At 40.8% G+C, this 22,011-nt stretch overlaps 1 protein-coding gene across 5 annotated transcripts in view; it reads left to right on the forward strand.

The window, feature by feature from the left end:
- dmd (dystrophin) overlaps window positions 1-22,011 on the forward strand; it is a 103,803-nt gene that overhangs the window by 69,578 nt on the left and 12,214 nt on the right. For 2 of the 5 annotated variants that reach the window (XM_077605604.1, XM_077605612.1), the window contains 11 exons: window positions 438-649; window positions 739-893; window positions 1,894-2,083; window positions 3,866-4,038; window positions 4,148-4,304; window positions 5,864-5,975; window positions 7,424-7,692; window positions 7,774-7,920; window positions 9,442-9,502; window positions 10,984-11,044; window positions 12,899-12,934. In XM_077605604.1, the coding sequence (XP_077461730.1) occupies window positions 438-649; window positions 739-893; window positions 1,894-2,083; window positions 3,866-4,038; window positions 4,148-4,304; window positions 5,864-5,975; window positions 7,424-7,692; window positions 7,774-7,920; window positions 9,442-9,502; window positions 10,984-11,044; window positions 12,899-12,934 (1,573 nt within the window). Of the gene's footprint in view, window positions 1-437; window positions 650-738; window positions 894-1,893; window positions 2,084-3,865; window positions 4,039-4,147; window positions 4,305-5,863; window positions 5,976-7,423; window positions 7,693-7,773; window positions 7,921-9,441; window positions 9,503-10,983; window positions 11,045-12,898; window positions 12,935-15,955; window positions 16,205-22,011 lie in introns of those variants that run through there. The other 3 variants (XM_077605616.1, XM_077605633.1, XM_077605625.1) reach the window with 3 other exon arrangements.

Here is a 22,011-nt window from a genome sequence, read left to right on the forward strand (position 1 = left end):
ATGTAAATTAGGTGGCCTGGTAGATGAGTGTTTAGCGTGTTAGCCTCATAGCTGTGGGGTCCTGGGTTCGAGTCCAGGTTGGTCCACCTGTGTGGAGTTTGCATGTTCTCCCTGGGCCTGTGTGGGTTTTCTCCAGTTTCTTCCCCCACGTCTGGCCTGAAGTCAGCTTTAATAGTCTCCAGCACCCCTATAACCTGTGTGAGGATAAAGCGGTTCAGAAAATGAATGAATGGAACGTAAACGAATGAACTTTAAATCACAACCCTCCAACATATTGGAAATTGTAGGGGGCCCACCTTGGATATGCTATGACCTAATCACAATATCATTAAAATCATTAAAAATTATTTGCCTTGCTTTATTTAGGGGAGATTCTCTTTTGTAAGCTTGGACAAACCAGACAAGAAATTGCTAATATTAGACATTTTGTCTGGCAGTTGACCGACTTCAGGCACACTGGGAGGACTCTCTGGCAAAACTCTCCGCCAGAAACCAACAGCTCCACAACATGCTGGAGGACTCCACCGAGTGGCTTAATTCCAAACAGAGGGTGGATGCTCTCATCAAGCGGGCCAGCGAAAGGCTGGAGTCCTGGCAGGAGGTTACCTATACCGTCGATGCTCTGGCAAAGCAGAATGCTGAACTCAAGGTGTGCTCCATGTAAAGATTGATCATTGCTATTTGCACCAGCTCATGTTTTCTCAAATGCTGCTGTCTTTTTTCCTGGTTGTCCATCAGGGCTTTGCGAACGACCTGCGACAGTGGCAGGGTCAAGTGGAGGATACCAATGTGTTGGCCGACAAATTGTTGACACGTTACGCTAATGATGACACTCACAAAGTGACACAAATTAATGACAACATGATGGCAGTCTGGACACACATCAATAAGCGGTAAGTGCATGCTTACACGGTCTGCGGCCTTTGACTGTACTGTCTAACTTATAACTATGCCTTTTCTTGCTACTGTCACAATGAAATTTCCCGAATACGGGATGAATAAAGTTATCCAATCCAATCCAATCCAATACAACAACCAAAGCGGACTCGCCTGTTATGTTATAAATGCAAAAAATATTTGCGCTATGGCCACCAGAGGACGCTACAAATTTTAAAAATATTTCTACATGTTCTCGCTGGGCCTGCGTGGGTTTTCTCCGGGTAGTCCAGTTTCCTCCCACATTCCGAAAGCATGCATGGTAGGCTGATTGGACACTCTAAATTGCACCTAGATATGAGTGTGAGCGTGAATTGTTGTCCGTCTCCTCGTGCCCTGCGATCGGCTGGCCACCGGTTCAGCCCGAAGTCAGCTGGGATAGGCTTCAGCACCCCCACCGACTCTACTGAGGATAAAGCAGTTCAGAAAATGAGATGAGATATTTTTTTATGTACTGTTAATATACATACATTTAAAGAGTGGAAATTAAAATATTTAAGTGGAAAGCATCACCAGTTTCCAAATAAAGTGTCCACAAATGATGAAGGTATTCATTAGGTGTTTACAAAGCGCTAACCTACATTTTTATCACTATATGGCAACCAATTCGGGATGTGTCACTCTTACCGCCCGTAGTTAGTTAGGATAGACTCAAGCACTCCTGAGACCCTTGGGAGGATAACAACGTTGTGTTGCTTTTTTTAAATTGCAATATGCAATAAAAAATCATTTGATTTCATTTCATAACTTAATTGTAATACCCATTGTAATACTAACTGCATTGCATACAGTGATACTTTACGAAACGGACTACTAAGCATGTGTATTCATTTTCAGTGTATAGGTACTTTAAACATTTTGTTACCACATATAGTAATTCATGTGTTTGTTGTGGTTGTTGTTAATTTGGTAGCTTCTGTATAAAGATAAATGTTGTGTGTGTTTGTTCATTTGTAGTGTTTCAGACAGGGAGGTGGCTCTGGAAGTGGCTTTGAAGCATTTGCAGCAGTTCTATCTTGATTTGGAGAAGTTCCTCAACTGGCTGACTGAGGCCGAGACAACATGTAATGTTCTCATAGACGCCACCAATGAAGAGAAGCTTGCCGAGAGGCCCGAGGCAGCCCGAAATCTTCTTGCACAATGGAAGGTTGGATAGATACACATTACAGCAAATTCACCAACTGCATTTATGTCTGCGGAACCCAACATTTGCTTTTATGACTACTAATTTTGTGCTTCCTGTAACATGCTAAGATGCCACAACATTCAGCAAAGTACTGGCTCCTTGCCAAGTAGTTATTTGTTTATTTACGGGTGGCATAGATATCATTTATCCTTAACCAAATAATCTTTAATCTGCAAACAGTTCTGAGATTGTGGTTTGGAATCTTTTCTTCTCTCTATGGTCCTTATGATTTTGCAAAACACGCTCCTGGAATAGGCTTTGGTTTAATTAAGTTAGTCATTTTTTTATACGAATCCTTCTTATTTTGATGCAATACCCAAGTCTTGACTTGCTGCCCTGGCTGGCACGAAAGGAATTTGGACATGGCAGCATGTTGGGATCCTATTGGCCAATGTCAGAATAACGGGTGGAAAAAACTAGCCCACATCATTGTGGGTGTTAAAAAATGAATGCTTTGTTCTGCTAGAGAACGTATCATGACCTCTGAGCTTGAAACACGTACAATCGTGCAGAACATTGCACTCACACAACATACATGTTTACGCGTGCTCACACAAAATTATTTTGGGAAATTGTTTTCCAGTGGAGACTGGTTAAAATTCATTCCTCTGCACACATCCTTCACATCACACTGGCAGCTCCTTGGGCACAACAGCAGCCCTGTATGCACTGCTGAGATAGCCTTCTGTGCCCAATTAGAATGGCGGATTGCACCACAGCCTCACTTACAGGTCGCGTACACACACACACACTTACAAGCACACACTCGCGTGTGCGTGCATTTCAGTACCGCAGGCAGATAACATTTAATTGGAAAATGAATGCGCTCATAGTTGGATGCATCCTTTCAAGTTCTGGACTCATCTACTGACTTTCTATCCTTTTGTTGTATTCCTTCATTTCTTTCTGCTGCTTCATGTCCATGCGTCTCTCGCTCTCCATCTCATTGTCTCTCACACACACACACGTACATACATGCCTAAACAGATGGCATTGTTTCACGCACTGGGAGCTAATCTTGCCGAACGACAAGACGCAATAGTGCAGCTCATACACTATTTACTAGCGGGAGGATTAACTTTTTCAGCATGTTGCGAAGAAAGGTCTACAATTTCCAGGTTGGCGCATTGGCGATTGCATACTGTTCTCTTTCTTCTTTGCTCATCAGTCTTCTTCATACTTTGCCTCACTTTTCCATCACCACTTGCTCTCACTTGTTGTCTAAAAATGACTTTTCCCCATCCATCTTTAATCAAAATGGATGCCTTTTTTGGCTTTATGAAACTGAGACATTTCTTTTCTAACAGTCCAGGAAACAAACTGTCCAACCTCATCAATTTGTCTCTCTCTGAATGTATGTATTTTGAAGCCCTGGTGAAAAAGATATTACACATTACAGCATATATATCAATGGCAAACAATATAGTATTGCATTGTTTTGTTTTAGTTTTTTTTTTTAAATCAATGCATGCATTGAGGTAGTAGTACTATTTCTAAAAACAAAATTTCCCCCCTATCTAAATACTTTTACATCAACAAAGTCTTAGTCAAAATATTGAACGAAAGTCTCTCCCTCAAAATGTCTTTTTTATTCATGTGAAGAAAGAAAATAGTGTCTTCCTTTAAATTGTTCAAGCATATCCTCAGATTTTTTTTTCTCCAAGGAGCATTTTGCCGATGGATTTAAAATTGATGGCAAAAAAATGGCTATCTCAGGATCTTGCCATATTTGTGCTTTGTCAGGACCTGGAGGTTGAGGTGGATGGCCATACAGAGCTCTACCATTCCCTTGATGAACAGGGCCAGAGGATTCTGAGCTCCCTGGGGGACTCGGAGGATGCTGGACTCCTCCACAGACGTTTGAACAACATGAACCAGCGCTGGGAGGATCTGCGCAGCAAGACTCTCCGCATGAGGTGAGAGAAAGGAACATTTAAAAAAAAAAAGGTGCTTTGAACAGGTTCACTTGCTTAAGGGATGCATCGGCCGGGTTTGAGGGACTGAGTAGCTGTTTGGGCTCAACAGGGCTCACTTGGACTCGGAAATGGCACCTTGGAAAAAGCTACACATGTCGCTGCAGGAGCTGCTCAACTGGTTGAGACTGAAAGCTCAGCATCTGGAGCGAGAACCGCCTGTCGGTGGCGACGTCCCCACTGTTCAAAACCAGTTGGACACCCACCGGGTAGGAAACCCTTACCACTCTTAAGTGTCTGGTTTAATTAACAGGATTGTAATTGGGAAATGCTCCTCTTTATCGGCATTTACAAAAATATTTTGGGGGCCATTTCTTTTCATGACAATGATCTTTTGTAGTTAAAATCATATCTCAAAGGGAATGTTTTGAAAGAGATGAGGAAATTGTGGACACAAAAAATGCTTAAAATTCCATTTTTAAAGTCAAAGTCAAAATACAAAAAAAATGGAATGCCTGACTCTCTGAAGTCATTTTCAGAGGTTTTAAACGGTTTCAGGCATAAGATAGGACTGACATAAAGACACATCCACTCCACAAGCAGCCAAACAGAGCAAAGGGTAATCAAATTAGTCCCAGTAAGCTGCATATTAATAAGAAATTCTGCAGAAGAGCCTAAAAGGACCAACTAAAATAGCCTTAAAAAATGCCATTCTATCCACTTGCGATGCAAATTAGTGTGCAAACAAGGTAAAATGGGATTCAAGTTCATATAAAAATAAGGTAAGCATAATATACAAGTTTGGTGCCTTTTACAATACTCGCATATAAATTAAAATTGTTATTTTAAGAAAACATTTTCTTTGAGCCTTTCTGTAACTTATTTCTCTTACAAATGATTTTGCACTGCTGGTACCTGATTTAGGTCATTTTCTGAGTGATCACATTAAGTAATGTGGTATAATAAAAAGTCAAGAAAAATGTGAAATTTTAACAAACACCATCAGTGAGCCATTATTCCTTTATAATATACTAGAATATGCTATCATTGGTTTGCTTTATCTAATAGGTCATTCAATTAATTTTTACCTGTTAGAGTAAAATAAGTGTATATTTTAAGATTGGTCTGATTTAAATCCATGTCTTGTTCAAGAAAGTGCCAATTGACTGACAAAAGACTTTTAAACCACTCATAGCTCTGTTGTGTTTGCATCCAGTTGAGTTTCCTTACTCACAGTAAATTCCAAGCACACGTACTGCCAATGGAGTATTGAAAAGGCAGTCAGGGGAGGTTTAGATGTGGGAGGACAAGCAATCTTTTCTGCAGGCTAAATGAGGGTCAATTTGCCATTATCATTCCCTTTAGTGTGCCTTTTTTAAGTACAAATAAAAATGTAACCGTTTTCACCTTTTGGCTTTGCGTGTAACCATGATGATCCTGAATACTGAAAAAAAAAACAATTATGGTACTCGGAGGCGCACCTGACTATGAGCCGTAGAGTTCAAAGTGAGGGGGGAAAAGTAGCAGCTTAGAATCCGAAAATTACAATAATATATACTCATCTAAATGTCTCAAAGAAAATTGCAACTCCCCTCAAAACATCACAACCTCAACCGAATTGTGGTTTCATCATCATAATCAGACCACATGCTGTGGTTACATTTTTGAAGTCAAAGGCATGAATGTGTGTAAACTGAAATTCTGTTTAATTCAAGTTTAATTAAAGTCACATTTTATGCTGATTTGGTTCCCCCCAAAAAATGTTTTTCCCCCCACATCAAAGATAACTTGGTGTGTCCAAACAAACCATATGTGTGTCTTGTTGTAGGGCTTCAGGAGGGACGTAAGAGCCAAAGAGCCTGTTGTGACCAAGACACTTGATGATGTCGGAGTCTTCCTCTCTGAATTGCCTCAAGATTCTCCATCACCTGAGCGACGAGGTAACATACTCAAAAACGAGTTTGACACACAGGCACTTTTTTTGCTTCACCACTGACTTCGATGTTTTTCACACGAATTTGAGCAACAATAATATGGGAAGGAAACGTGTCAGACAATGAGCGCTTGCCCTCACAACACATTTAGTAACTATTTGGCTTCCATTGACGTAGTTAGACGCCCAATCTATTTTGAAGGGAAAAGCCTGGAAATGAACGATCACTACCTGATTTAATAAGTATTATAGTCACTTGCTCTATCAAGGGTTAAAGAGAAGGCTTTTTGGGACTGCAGGAACATTCAATGCTATCATGAATTGCATTTTAAATGACTTCTATGGTTTCATTTCAATCAAATCAGACTAGTCGTACACACGAGGTCCATATACTATACCGAGCAGTCCGCGTGCGTGGCTTGGGTGGATGTCCATGCCCACGGCTCACCCCGTCTCCATAAATATTAACGCCACAGCTCTTGTGCAGATATAATGCACAGAACCTGTGATTATTATCTTGGGTAAGTGTGGGGTATTATAGCACTGTAATAATATTACACAATTTCTTTAGTTATTCCTTGCTGGTGCTTTTAGAGGACTGTGCAAGGGTCCTCCTTTCCCTCAAAGTGTTTAGTGCTGACATTCACATCACAATGGTCACATGTGGAGGTTAACAAACAAACTTGGTGGCACCATGGCAACAGCCCAGTTAACTTCTAAGGTTTATGAACCACCAGCTAAAATAGAACAGAGGAGGCAAGAATCCAGTTGTTAATAGCTAAAGGAAAAAAGCACTTACTTGCGGCCTTAAGTTCACACAGTATCTTTTGTGTGGCACTTTGTATGAGTGTGTACATATACGGTATTTAACCTGCATTTTCTTATGCGTCATCCTCATTTCTTTGTGATCACATAGAAATAATAAAATGCATTTTTATAATGCAGTTTTTATAAAACAAATTTCAATTGAATAGACAAAACTCTCCTAAAACATAAAGTAACGCAAAAAAACAACTTAACAGAACAATTAATTGTATTGTATTTTTTTTTTCATTTTAATTTTTTTTATTTTCTTTAAGTTAAAACATTTCATGTTACAAGTAAAATTTTCCTTTGACCACTTCACATCCTTTTGCCACATTTTTTTCTCCATACTAGACGCCCAATCCATGATCAGTGAAAGAGGCTGGCAGTCAATGAAAGATGAGCAGCCAGTTTAGATGAATCTAATCTATTGTTGTCGTTAGCAGATAATGAGTAAATGATGGTCAAATGTAAGATTTTAGCTGTGTAAAGCCAAAGCTCAGCCTTGTTTAGTGAAAAACCTGATTTGTAGCCAGAAAAAAAACTAAAACAAAACAAAACACAATTAGATAGCAGTTGCAGCCAGTGTTAAAATGACTTATTTGAAGTGATCTCATAGGATTATGATTTGAGTCCTTGTATACACCCCAGACATAGGTTCACTGGAGCGTGCTCAGAATGTTGGGCGACTCCTGCGTAAAGAAGCGAATGACGTGATGACCAAATGGGAGCAGCTCAATGACAACTCTGCCGACTGGCTGAGAAGGCTGGAGCTTGCTCTGAAGCGGCTGATGGAGCTCCTGGAGGCCGAAGACCTGGTGGATGGGCAGCTGAGTCAGGCGGAGAGGGTTAAAAATTCTTGGGAGCCTGTCGGCGACCTTCTGATCGACTCACTACCTGAGCACATCCAAAGAGTCAAGGTGTGATTATGGTTCTGTCCACACAAACAGCCTTTACCCTCAAATGTGTCCAATTTATTTGAATGGATTTGTGTGAAACAGGAGTTCCAGGAAGAGATTGCTCCCATTCAGGAAGACGTGACACACATGAACCAGTTGGCATCCACTTTCAGTCTGCCGGAACTCCAGCTGTCGCCCAGCAACCTGGAACGCATTGAAGCGCTCAACACCCGCTGGAAATTATTGCAGGTACTCTCTGCTGCTGATGGGGATGACAATTTACAAAAGTGAACTCTGTTAGTATTAGAATTTTGCAAAGATAGACAATTTTTAAATCCCGTGCTTGTGTAGGTTTTTCTGGGCTTCCTCCCACATTCCAAAAACTTGCTTTGAGGCTCATGAAGACTTCAAATTGTGACTCACCCACAAGTAGAATGTAAAAGCGCCAGACAAAAGGGATGACGTGATAGAATTTCCTCATTGATCTCAGATAGCCGGCACGAATAAATGGCCTGAAGGGAGCAGGTCGTCGCAAGCTGAGGTTAAATTGAACAAATCATCATGGTTTTTGCTCATGACGCTGTGAAGCCAATTGGCCAGCACAGGCGCTGACTCATTGAGTAATTGCACCAAATTCCTCGCACTCCTATTCATTTGTGCAATTCCAACTAGGTCACTATAGATACGAGGGGGGGGGGGGGGGGGGGGGGCAACTACTTAGAGGCAAATGGCGTGAGTGAGTTGAACTTGAAGGTCAAAAATTCACATCCTGAGCATGATTTTTAAATCTACATCATCATCGCCTGTCCCAAGTGCAGCCTTCAGAGAAAAGATGGTTGATTAAGTGAGCAATTCATTCCTGATGGGTTACACACTTGCTTGGTAAGGAAATGCTGAAACACTTTTGATGAGTCAGTTTTTCTTTATTGCCCACATAAAAAATAATCAGCTTCTGCTACCTCCTGACGTGAACCCCATGGATGGCAAGGGATCATTATTGAGATTAGTACAGCTTCTGTGGACATTTTCAGAGAGTGCTTCCTGCAGGGAACCACGCCCACCAGCCTCATAAGGCTTTGTGTCAAATCAGCTCGGATCCCGTTTGAAAGGTTTAATTTCATGAGTAATATTCTCACATTTGGTTGTCTTAATTACAGAGTGGCTGAATAACGGTGACTTCCGATAAATGCCAGCTTGGTGCGGGAGAGAGGCAGCATGTGAATTATTCTCTACCATATGTATGATTCAAGTCAGGATGTTTAATTAGGTCCTTGTATTCCATCTCATTGGATTGTGTCTCTCATCTCATTTTCTGAAACGCTTTATCCTCATTAGGGTCACGGGGGGTGCTGGAGCCTATCCCATCTGACTCCGGGCCAGAGGCAGGGGACACCCTGAATCGGTGGTCAGCCGATCGCAGGGCACAAGGAGACGGACAACCATGCACGCTCACACCCATACCTAGGGGCAATTTAGCGTGTCCAATTAGCCTACCATGCATGTTTTTGGAATGTGGGAGTAAACCGGAGTACCCGGAGGAAACCCATGCAGGCCCAGCGAGAACATGCAAACTCCACACAGGTGGATGTGACCTGGATTTGAACCCAGGACCCCAGAGCTGCGAGGCCGACACGCTAACCACTGGCCCCCCCGGGCCACCCCATTGAATTGTGTATAAAAAGAAATTCAAATTCACAAGGCATATAACAAGGTTGAGTGAATACTTGTTTATTGTTTTGTTTTATTGATGTGGTTGTTTTCATTTATCAGGTCTCAGTCAGCGGTCATCTTAAGCAACTGATGGATGCACACAAAGACTTTGGCCTCCACGGTTAGTGAAACACTGTCATGATGGTCTATTCATGTATTTTCATTCCTGTCGGTAAATTTCAATATGATCCATGACTCTAGGTTTTGTAAAGACACTGAGAGATGTTAATATGCTTTGAAACCAGTTGCCAAATTTTACTCAGTTACTAAGTCCAAACAGTGAGGATCCACCTGGGCTCGAACCCTCCACCGCAGAACTGCGAGGCCGACGCGCTAACTAACCACTTGGCCGCCGGGCCGCCACTATATAATTAGCAACTATATAATATGATACTATTATATGATTTCTAATGCACATCCAATCCCACATTAAAGCGAGGTAATCATAGAGCACTTCAAATCGTTTCACCATGGCATCAAACATATTTCAGGGTGAGAAAAGCTCAAGCAATCTGTGATTGCGCCATTAGTACAAAGACCCTTCGACGTCATTTGACCAAGACGGCGTGATTAACGAATCATGGTATTAGGCTTGAATTGTAATTGAAGCTTTCTTCACCGGGTATAAGACTTGAATGATAATTGTAGCCTTCAATTCTACTGCCGAAGTTTGAATGTGTCAGTCCAAAAGATGTTATGGGGGTTAATAAGATTAATTACGTCACCCGTAATTCACATTTCAACACCTAATATAATTACTAATAAAAAGTAGTCAAACTTCTGGGTTAACATTAGTATTGAGAGACTGGCCCAAATTGCTAAACGTTTGTTGTTTGGAGTTATAGACAGACGTGAAATTAAATACCATGCTTAACACATGGTTTAGCTATCAATTTAACCATAATCTTTCATTAACTATAGCTAAAAAAAATCCAACACATTGACATTTTATGTACAACCTGCCAATATTTCCACAAAATTGATGGTGTTCCCATTAAGTGGCTACTCCACTTACCTTCAGACAGTCCTGCGAATTTTCTCCGGCAACTATTTACGTCATCCAATCAATTCATTGTCCTCACCCACAGAAAGCACTGTCATTGTTTAGATTTGATCTTCCTATTTCCGGAAAATTGAAGAATACTTAGTTTCCATGGTAAGATAGTGCATTTTCATAGACAAGGTATTTCTTTTCATTATTTTTACATCTAGGTCAGCAGTAGTCACTCATATTAAGTACCCTGGCCACCATTCCTTACAAACATGAAAAGGTTTATAGCAGACAGAAAAGCAGGAGTGAAAAATGGAGCGTAAACATACACACACCTTGCTAAAGTAGAGTAAGGGGGGAAAATGCACGAATGAGACAAAGTGGCTTTAATGTTTGTGTGCACACAATCTGGGTTTTACCTCCAGGAATGTTACCTGCAAGGCACAATCCTGCTGACATCAGGTCGTTGGAACAAAGCTGTTTTACTGTTTACAAATCAGTTTTATGAGTCCACTCCACTTGTTATAATAAAAACAATGCACACCACATAGTAGAGAGTACATGCAATTTTGAACATGTTGAAAAGCTTGCCCCAATGTCTGTCTCTGCAGGATCTGTTGACAGCCCCTTCGAGCAGAGTACCTCTCTAAACAATGTGCCCTACTACATAAAGTAAGTACTTTATTACAGTAGTGAAAAGACGACTTTAACGTAATGTGAGGAAGATTTTTTTCCCTTTAAAAATAAATCGCTCTTGGATTGGAGTCATTGGCTAGTTTACTTGTGTTTTTTGCTAAATATATTTTGTGTTGTTGGTGAAACCACTTATTTCTGCATATCAATTAATCATTAAGGGCCTTATTTACAAAAGGTTTGTTTGTGCAAAAAAGAAGTCAAACTTGATTGATCACCCAAAATGATGTGGATAATCAACAACTGATTGCATCTTCCAAACAAACAATCAAAATTATAGGGCACGTCATTTTGTACTTTTTTACTTAAAAATACAGGTAGTAGATCAATTAAAATAATTTATTATGCGCAATTTTGCTCGTAAAAACCTGATACAAATAGTGGTGAGACTTTGCACCTTGTAGTACTTTTTCACAATCTTTATGCTTCTTTTATTGTGACAAGAACAGAAGAGAACATTTTGAAATTCCATTAACAAAAATGATCTTGGGATATTGAATCTTCTACAGTTCAATTTTGGATCTGCAAATAATGTATGACTTGACGTCATCCGTCTTTTAGCAGCTCCGACTCAGAAAATGTTTAATTGGTACTTCCATTTCCAAAGTCATTATTTCAACTATATAATTGTGCGCAATTTCATGTTTCAGGAGGTAAAACTTTTCGAGCTTCCGTTTCTGTAGCGCAAACCCTACTTATAAAAAATGGTTGTCTCCACCAGTCTTACATCTGTTGGCTATCAAAGGGTGCAATCTGTTAGACTGAATAAACAAGCCATTTAATGCCTTCAATTTGGGACCTTTAGTAAATCAGGCCCTAAGTATGAATGAAGTGATGTTCCATACTCTTATCCCAGGTGCACACCTTGGTTTTCACATCATTCATCACTGCGATATTTCACATGCACGGATGCTTGTTTGTAGTCTGCTTCTTCCTGGGCTTTGCAACAAAAAATGTATTGCAAGTGCAAATTGAATTTTCTTGGATGGATGAAGATAAGATAACATTGTAGTTTGGGCCGAGACTTTATTCTGTGCCAAATATGAATGTGTTCTGTTTCATTAAGAACATTCGTGACATGGTAGAAGAGAAAGTAATTGTGTTATTGTGTAGTAGTACAGCTAGTCAAAATGGATGCTGTACACGTGTTGAAAGAGAGAAGTACAACAATTTCGATTTCTCCATGCAAGTTACTAAAGGAGAAAATGAGGTTTTAGTTTGTAAATTTGCAAGTCATATTACTGCAAAACCTTATTTTGTTGGTATCTAGTACTAAACAGTTGTACAAAAATGTTTGTGCAACCAGGTATTATTATCAGGAGCCCAAAGTTTTTCATTTTAGGGTCATTTGTTTTTATACTGTACATAGCACACTATCTCAAGGAGCTAATCTCTATATAACTGTTTCATCTTCAAAACATCCTCACTATGCAAGGAGCTAGAAATAAAGATTTTTTTAAGCTCAATTATCAAAAATTCAATATCACTGATGAAAACAGAACGGGTTGTATTCATGCATGTTTCTTTGTGTATCAAAGATGCACAGTAATAACATCATTGCATGCATAACATTTTTATTTTGAGATGTGATATGAGGCCAACTCTTGCATGCACATCTGCTTCCCACCTCCCACCCCGAATGACTTTTCTGCTGTTTTTGCTAATTCGACAAGCACTCTTCTTCATTGGGTCAACTACTAGCAGCATTTTCATGTGTGCTACATCTGAAAGATTACTGATTAATTCTTCTGAATAAACAACTGAAGGTTGAGGCAAACGTTGCATGGAGGAGGGAAAATGAAGTGACAGGGTCTTTTTTATCTCCAAATGCAGAGAAAAAGATGGACTTAACCTGGTGACCAAGACACTGTGAGTTTGCCATTTAAACACACACGTCTTCACACCCACGCATGGCCTACATCCCCATCGTAGCCAACCATTAATTCAGCACACACACACACACACACACACACACACACACACACACACACACACACACACACACACACACACACACACACACATATATATATGTATGTATATATATATATATATATGTATATATACACATATACATGTGTATATATGTGTATATTGAAACACTTACAAATATACAGTAATCAGGGCAATTTCAGTTTTAATAGATACTAAATCTTTTAAAAAAGAAATATAGACAGCAATAATGCAAATTTGCTGAGTATGGACCTTCAAGATGGGGAAATCTCTGTTTAACCATTGAAAACCTGCTAGAAGTATTTCCTTAATGTATATTGAAATAGTAGAGCCATGTAATAGACAACTGTAATGCTTTTCTTTCTTATTTTTTATATATAGTGCTTTTTTAAGCATTTCTATTGGCAAGTTTTCATTGCAATATTTCAGGTTTGCAAAATACGAATGGAAATATAGCTACTGTCACTTCACAGTGGGGCAAAAGGCTGGAAAGCACATTTACAGACACATTTGCAGAAGTAGTCAAACATGAATGATTGACTTTGTTGTTTAATTTTAGACTTGTAGGCTCTCCAGACACGCTATGATTTTTAGTCACACCATTAACCAATTGGCTGCCCACTGAAAGCAATAGGCATCTCTATCTCTGTCAGTGGCAGCCAATGAGGTAAAGCATTCATTTTCCATAATTTATCCTTTTAAAGTCAATGTTGAGGAATTCTTTTTTTAAGCATGCACATGCACACACAGGTCGGAACAGGCAAGTGTTGACGGGCTATGAAAGTTGACAAATGGCAAATAAATAACAGGTTGAGTCTGACTTTTTTCCAGGCATGCACCCACCAAAACATTTTCTCATTTAAAATAAAGCCATATGCTGTCCTCTTTATTTTACTTTTTGGCTCTGTCTAATCGCTGTCCTGCTTTGCACCCTTGCTTTTTTTTGGACTCCCTCTCTCCTCCGCATATTATTTATTGCTGAAAAGCAGAGAGCTTCTTGGGAGAACCTCAGCCCTTTCTCTTTCATGAAGACTCAAATGGGGGAAGGGGCGCTCCACCAAATCTTAGTTAAGCAGCATGTTAAAAAAAAAGAACTTCAGGAGAAGTGAGACATTATTTTTCAAAATAAGTTTTTTATTTTGAATACATCATGTGTTGCAGCTCTAGGGTGATTGTTAATTTTGGTAAATTTTGCTGGCGCTAGAATGGTCAATCCAGAATTAAAGGACAATTCAGACATTGCTGCCTGTCAGACTTTAAAACCTGAGATTTTTTTATACTAATATTCACCAGTTTAATGATGATTACACCACATTGACGTGTAATACGTATAAAAAGCATTTGTTCCAGCTCACACATGAGTGGCACCTTATTATTTATAGCTCAACATAAAAATATGTTTAAGAGATGATTTACTTTAGTCAACTTACTTCACAGAGTAATTCCCCCCCCCAGTAATGTAAAGTAGTTATAGCTGTTCATTTGAAGTTTGCTGATATTTTCATTCAACAAAATCCCTTGTCATGTAAAAATGTAGACACATTTTTGCATCCATATACACTTTCCTTCATCTTGAGTGTTTATTGTTGTAAATTTGACTCCCACCTCACCGATGGGTATGGCAATAACATATGAATCTGGTAAAATGCTCACCTAACTTAACTGTGTGAATGAACCAAGCAGGATTTCCATGCAGAAAAGCCATAGTTATATTCATTATTGACTTAGCTTTGTGATGCACCTTGTTTATTGTATTATTGCTAAAGTTCTATAACTTCAAGTCATTTACCTCGCATCATAGTATCCAAAGGTCGAATTTGAAGGCCTATTTAATTGATATTACTCTCACTGACCAAAAATAGCTATTTTCACGAGCTTTTAACGACTAGATGGTCTAGAGACTTGCCAGACTTCGGTGCGGGCAGGCACGGGCTCGATTCCTGGTGGTGGCGGTATGATTGTGATTGTCTCTCTGTGTGCCCTACGTCTAACTGGCGACCAGTCTAGGCTGTAGTCTGCCTTTTGCCCTAAACCGGCTGAGTTGGCTCCAGCAACCCCCACTACTCTTACAAAGATCTTCGGTATGGAAGATAAATGAACGAATGAATATGAACATATCTTTGTTATTACTCGTCATAGAATAATGATCATTTAAATCATACTTACTATTTGGTATTTGATATAATACATGTGTTTTTGTAGTTTGTGCATGCATAATTGAAGTTTTGATGGGGGCAGGAAATTCTAAAATCCAGACCTTATGTAAAAATAATATAGCAGCAACAATTCAGCACCCTTTCCATGGCTTCATACCTGTCAACTTATACATTTTCCCTGTATTTTAGCCGTTTTTTGATCATTTCAAAGTTTGTACGCCATATAACATTTTTTTGTACGGGATTTTGTTAAGTACTTCTTTTGTAAAACCGATCTCGTGTTACCAATTTCGGCTCTAATCCAGATCGTCTCGGTCACTGGTAGCAGACGAATACGTCATCGTTTGCTAATATTGTCCTGCTTTAAGCATAATTTGCGCACGCGCATTCCCTTTTCACATGTCCGCCTTTTCACTATATAAATATAGCGTGCCAGAAAGCAATGTACCCAGACAGTCAAGCTGCCAGCGTCATACACCAACATTTGCTGAATCTCGAATTGAGCGCGTATTGATTGGGCACCCCATCCACTTTGGAGAAAATTTTCCACTTTGAAGTGTGCCCTATGTGAATACATATGTGCCGGGTTGTGTTTGTACGTTTTTTAGCGCTTAATACGGGGAATTGCATTCATTAATAAGGGAAGCAATTGGCCGAGGTTGACAGATATGTTGCATAAAATTCTGAGGATGCGTGGACATATCAAGATGAACGGCATCCCAGCAACGAAAACATTTATTTTGGAAGGATTTGAGCGGAAGTTGCTATTTTGTTCTATTCTATCTCGGTGGGCTTCATTTGGTAGGTAGTGAGATAGTCAGCCAGCCCCCCAGAAAACTGCAAAGCCACCAGTGCTTACACGCGGATAATCACAAGCACAGACAAGCTCGGGCAAGGTTGTTCTGGTGCTACCCAGGTGCTGAGTTGAACCGTGGAAACGCTTTCCGCCGATATTGGGGCGATATTGGAGCGATATTGGAGCTTGTGTTCTGCCCGAATCGCTCGCGACAATGCGGGAGCAGCTTCGGAAGTGAGTGCCGGTGATCGGTTATTACTTGTGCTTTAATAATGGTGATCTCAATTTTTTTTTCATCACGTTAATGTTGGCTGCGAGTTTTCACGGCGAGCAAAGAGGCAGTGAGCTGCAAAACTTGGCGTATTATGAGGAAAATATTGACATTTCGGCGTGTTTGTCATCTGCAACGGAGGGGGAAGATGCGGTGAATTCACATTTTTTTAATATGGGGGAGAAATCGCGGGCTCTCATTTTAGGGAAAAATAATTCATATGAACATCATTGGATGTAAGACCGTGATTTTATCTGTAAACTAATAAGCTAACTTCAGCGGCTGGGTTTGCGGGTTTGGATACCTGGATCCGGGAATACCTCATTCGGCGTATTTCCAAGCACGTTGACGACCCATGTTTGAATCTAAAGAGATTCCATTGTGCTTAAAAAGCAAACACACTGCAACCGGATCTCCAGGTGTGTGTGTGCGTGTGTGTTTTGTGGGGGATTTGTGTTGATATGTGCACGCGCATCGCCCCATGATTCTGCAGGCTGATGCATCCGTGCAATGCATTCCTTCACACGAACACAAGTGCCCTGGCGGTGACGGACGTTCGGCGTTCGGAAATGTTCGTGCATCGGATCCAATGTAAAGGTGGGACATAATTTCTGCCGAAGACCGTGAACGTCATGGTGTGTGACTGATGCTCAGCCGCAGTGTGGAGCCCCGGCATCGCGTGCGTGCGTGCGTGTGAGTCGCGCACTCCCACGGAGCTCAACATGCCCTCCCTCCTCCTCCAAGAGTAGTTGAAAATAAGAGGGCTCCATGCAGGATGGATGGATGGATGGTGCAGAATATTTGTGCGTGCATGGATGCGTGCTTACTACACAGATGGAGCTGAAAAAGAAGATAACAGCAAAAATTGAAATATTATCTCGCTTGTCTATCCTTTTTTTGCTGTTGTCTCCCCTTTATGCACGTTGTGTTACTCCTATTCCTGTTGTCTGTAGTTGCAAACTTGTAGGTCCACCAAAGGTCAAATGTCAGTGTATTCAAAAGCGCCAATGATTCCTGACTTGCAGTGATTCAAGGTTTTATTAAAAACATGAAATTGTGTCTAGCAAATTTTCTGACCTTCTGATAGGTAACTGTAAAGGGTGGTGAAGGAAAGATGGAGCACAGATGCAAAAACCCACTAGATGTGCACGCTACCCTGCTGCTAAACAAAAAAAATGTTTTGTGTGTTTAATACGCAATTTACACTTAATGTGTCATAGCCGTAATATTCTACTACATATTTGTTAGAAATAATTGTACATCAAATTCAAGGGACAATGCTCAAAATGGGTGGCCCGGTGGATGATTGGTTAGCGCGTCGGCCCCCATAGTTATGAGATTGAGAGTTTGATTCCAATGTCTGGACCTTCCTGTGGGGAGTTTGCAGGTTTTTCCTGGGCTTGCGTGGGTTTTATGCGGGTATTGCCGTTTCCTCCCACATCCCAATTACCTGGTTGAACACTTTAAATAGCCCCTAGGTATGAATGCAAGCGCGAGTGGTTGTCTGTCTGCTTGTGCCCTACGATAGCTTGCTGGGATAGGCTCCAGCACCTCCCCACGACCCTTGTGAGGATAAGTGGTATAGAAAATAGCTGAAAAAAGTGCTCACAGTTATGAAGCAAAGACTTCATCTGTCTAAGCTGAGTTGAATATACTGGGACATGCACATTAGCGTATTAAGCATTTCCAGTGTAAAGGTCAAATGGAAGAAGATGATGAAAGGTGTTTCCACTGGTAAAATGTTAAATACCTAAACTACTTGAACATCATCTGACTATAGAAATTAATTCAACTAGAAAGAACGTGGAACGGGGCGACCCGGCGGCTGAGTGGTTAGCGCGTCGGGCTCACAGTGGGGGACCTGGAGTTTGCATGTTCTCCCCGGGCCTGTGTGGGTTTTTTTCCGGGTACTCTGGTTTCCTCCCACATTCCAAAGACATGCATGGTAGGCTGGTTGGACACTCTAAATTGCCCTTAGGTATGAGTGTGAGCGTGAATGATTGTTTGTCTCCTTGTGCCCTGCGATTGGCTGGCCACCAATTCAGGGTGTCTCCCGCTTCTGGCCCAAAGTCAGCTGGGATAGGGTCCAGCACCCCCCACGACCCTAGTGAGGATAAAGCAGTTCAGAAAATGAGATGAGAAGAGCGTGGAACGTATTGTTTAAGTTGTTAAGCCCTTTAGTTTTAAGGTCTGTTGACATCCAGAATTATTAACTTTTCATAGACCGCCGTACCCAACACTCTGCTCAGGGCTAACTCTGTTGTGAATTTTAACACTTTCCCCATGTTGACACTATGTGTTTACATGCCAACTAGAAGGGCAATGCCACCTAATAAATGCTTTCATAGTGTAAGTTCCTATGTTCAGTGAAAAACACCTTTCACCATGATGTCGCACATTCTGCACGTTTAGGTCGCAAAAGCCAGCAATGCATTACTACAAGTAAACCAACCCTTCTATATAATTTGACAGAAGCATAGTAATTAATAAAATAGGGTGAATGGCTTGAATGAGGATTTTAGCTTTCTGACCGTCAAATGTGCATACATAGTTTCCGTAAACGTCATAGATGGAAATTTCCTCGTCTGTCTTTTTTTAAAGTGGCTTCCACTTGTTCTAGACTTCTCTGTGTAAATACTCCTCTCCACAATAGTATTTATGATTACCGCTTGATTTGTTCTTTCCACCCACAGGAAGTGAGCAACACCATCTGTCCGTCTATTATTTCATATCAAGCATGTCCTCATTACAGTCACGGTTGAGCTGGAGCCTTTCCCAGCTGACTTGGCGCAAGAGACAAGGTGTACTCTGAACGGGTCAGCAGCCAATCACAGGACACATACCGTATTTTCACGACTATAAGGCGCACTAAAAAGTCTTACATTTTCTCCAAAATAGACAGGGCGCTTTATAGTGCGGAGCGCCGCGTGTAAGCTCTAAAGCCTGACTGAGAACACTTCTTGCCGACATGCTTCTTATATAGAGAGAAGGCAGAAGTGGGTGGGGTCAGACGCTAAAGGCACGGCCCTACAAGGTACCCGTATATAGTGTGCGCATGTGTTTATTGCAAAACTATTTCGGTTTGGTTTCTAAGGCCCCCCGAAGCAGCGGTGAAAAACCAAGTCACAAAAATGAACTCTGAGCTTGCCGTCATTCCCGGAGGCTTAACTAATGCGCCGGGCCAGTTACGCCACTATTTGCGAATGGATTGTGGCCGCCTGGACGAATGTGTCTGCTTGCACGTTTGTTAAAGGCACTAACAACAGATGCTTGAAAACCGCTGGGCATCGGCATCAACACAGCTTTACGAAGGGTGCCAGGCAGCGCCGAGCTAGTTACGCTAGCTACTATTTGCGAATGGATTGTGGCCGCCTGGACGAACGTGTCTGCTTGCACGGTTGTTCGAGCTTTTGCCAAAGCCGGCATCATTTCTGTGGAGCCACATGGCAATGACAGTGGCTCTGACAACGAAGAGAGGGAACACAGCGTTTTAGATGACTCATTTGGACAATTGTTCAATTCGGACACAGAAAATGAGGACTTTGATGGATTTGTGGGTGATGATGACGTGAGTAGATTGTAAAATGGCTAAATAAAGTACAACCGAACTCAGTTTTGCTTCTGTTGCCTTTTTAAAAACGTGTTATAGCGTGTGTCCGTATGTTTAAGCTGGTGTATGTTTTGCCATGCCTGGCTGCGCCTTTAAATGCGGTGCGTCCTGTGTGTGTGTCAAATACAGAAATAGCACTCGTTACTGACACTGCACCTTTAAATGCGGTGTGCCATATAGTCGTGAAAATACGGTATATACAGTAGTCAACAACTCACATATTGCATTGGTATTACTCCCAAACAAATAACTAACTCACTCCAGTATACACTTCCCTGCCCCAGACTTTACTGTTGGAGTCACAAAGCTTGACAGAGTAGCAACAGAACCTAAGTGGTGCGGTCCTTTTACGAAAGGTCAATTTTGGTTGAGCACGGTGCAGTTTGTTAGCCCCACTTTGTAGTGAACCCAAGGTAGGGCATTCACCAAAGATTTTTTCATTGTGCCGTTACCTCTGAAACCTTCCACCAAAATAACAGTAAATCCCTCTGCCAGTTTCTCTTCTTTTGGAGGTGCGTTCATGGCAGCGCTGCTCTCGAATAGAACATATTTCTATTTGTGGAGCCTCCCCTGCGCGTAAATGTACTTTTGGCGCGCCACTACAACGTCAAGGCATTTTCCATTGTGAGTTTACTGCCTTCCCCCCTACATACACATTGAAGGGGGTTGCCGACGTCATGCTGCACTATGCAAAGTGTAGGATGAAAAGGCCTCTTTACAGCTCAGCCTTCCTTCTTTCAAATGTGCCAGTTTGCACGCATCTGTGAAATTATAAACACCCAGTCTAACCATTGCATCCGTGGTCAAAATTAAGGCTTTTAGTGACAATATTAGCTAAAAAATATGCATCAAATTATTAAAGATGTGCCTTTTTTTCTGCTGATCATGTCGTAGAATGCATTGTGTTAAGAATAAGACATATTTTCTAGCATTACAAAATTGGCCAATTTTATTCATAGGAATGGACTTTTTTTTTTAAATATGTTCGGCTGTAACAGCTTCATATTTTACCTTTTTTATTTTTACGAAGCCCCCACTTTGTCTCTCATTGGACTTTTGGGGCAGCATATTGTTATCGAGAGAAAATCATTTTTGGCATTATCGCAATCTGAGGACACAAACGTTTTCTGAATTACTAAACTCTAGCACAAAGTTTGTTTTGTCCTTGGGGTGCAATATGCTTATCTTTGAGCGTCGACTTTCAAAAGTTTGTTGGTAAGTTTTGTTTGTTTTTTTGTCCGCCTGTGATAAATCTGAGCGAGACATCTGCTTGGGTGTGGCTAAACTCAGTGCAACCATATTGTAACGAGTGTTTGTTAGGCATGCATGCTAATGTATAATAATGAGGTGTCCAATGCTTCATGGTTATTAAGTATATGTGTCATACGTATAATGAGTCTAAACGAGATGTCTAAACTTTTTTTAATGTAGGTCGTGTTTTTCAAGTACGTATTTTCAAGGATGAGACTCCTCTCTAGCAAGGCTGAAGGGGACATGCTGTAAAACTAGGCATGTGTATGGATTTTTTTTAAGTGTTCTCCTGACAAAGGTCAACTGCACCCACGCTTGTGTTTGACCGACTTTGACGTGTGTGCACTTAAAAGCACAGCTGGATATGGGAATTACGGAGGGAAGGGAAATAGAGGTGTCATTGTCAAGGTGCAAAATTGTGGACAGTATGTGGCCAGAGAAGACCGGTTTCTTTTGTTGTTGTCTTATTTCAATTATGATAAGTGTAGACGAGTGATTCCGACCAAATGGGCCATGGCTCATTAGTATGCTGTGAGAGTTCATTTCGAGTTCACGCTGTGGTTTAGTCTCTCACTTCTTCTGTTATTTGATTCAAAACTTCTTTTTTTAAAATGACCTATTTTTGTTGTTTTAACCATATGTGGCTCTGGATCAACATAATGATTTGTTGAGCAGAATTGAATGGAGATTGATCAAAACGCAAAACCATCGATTACTGTTTTTTTGTGCACTTTTCATTCAGATGTTTGAACTATTTTGTCAAAGAATCAATCCTTTTTTGTTATTGTCACTTTAGTTCAAATTTAACGGGTTGTGTTAAATATGTATGTAGGAAATCAATTCAAGACCCTTGAGTTGAATTGAATAATGGCATAATGAATCATTTTCATGTTTTCCTACTCCTTCAAC

The sequence above is a fragment of the Stigmatopora argus genome, chromosome 1 (assembly GCF_051989625.1).
Source record: "Stigmatopora argus isolate UIUO_Sarg chromosome 1, RoL_Sarg_1.0, whole genome shotgun sequence".
Lineage (NCBI taxonomy): Eukaryota > Metazoa > Chordata > Actinopteri > Syngnathiformes > Syngnathidae > Stigmatopora > Stigmatopora argus.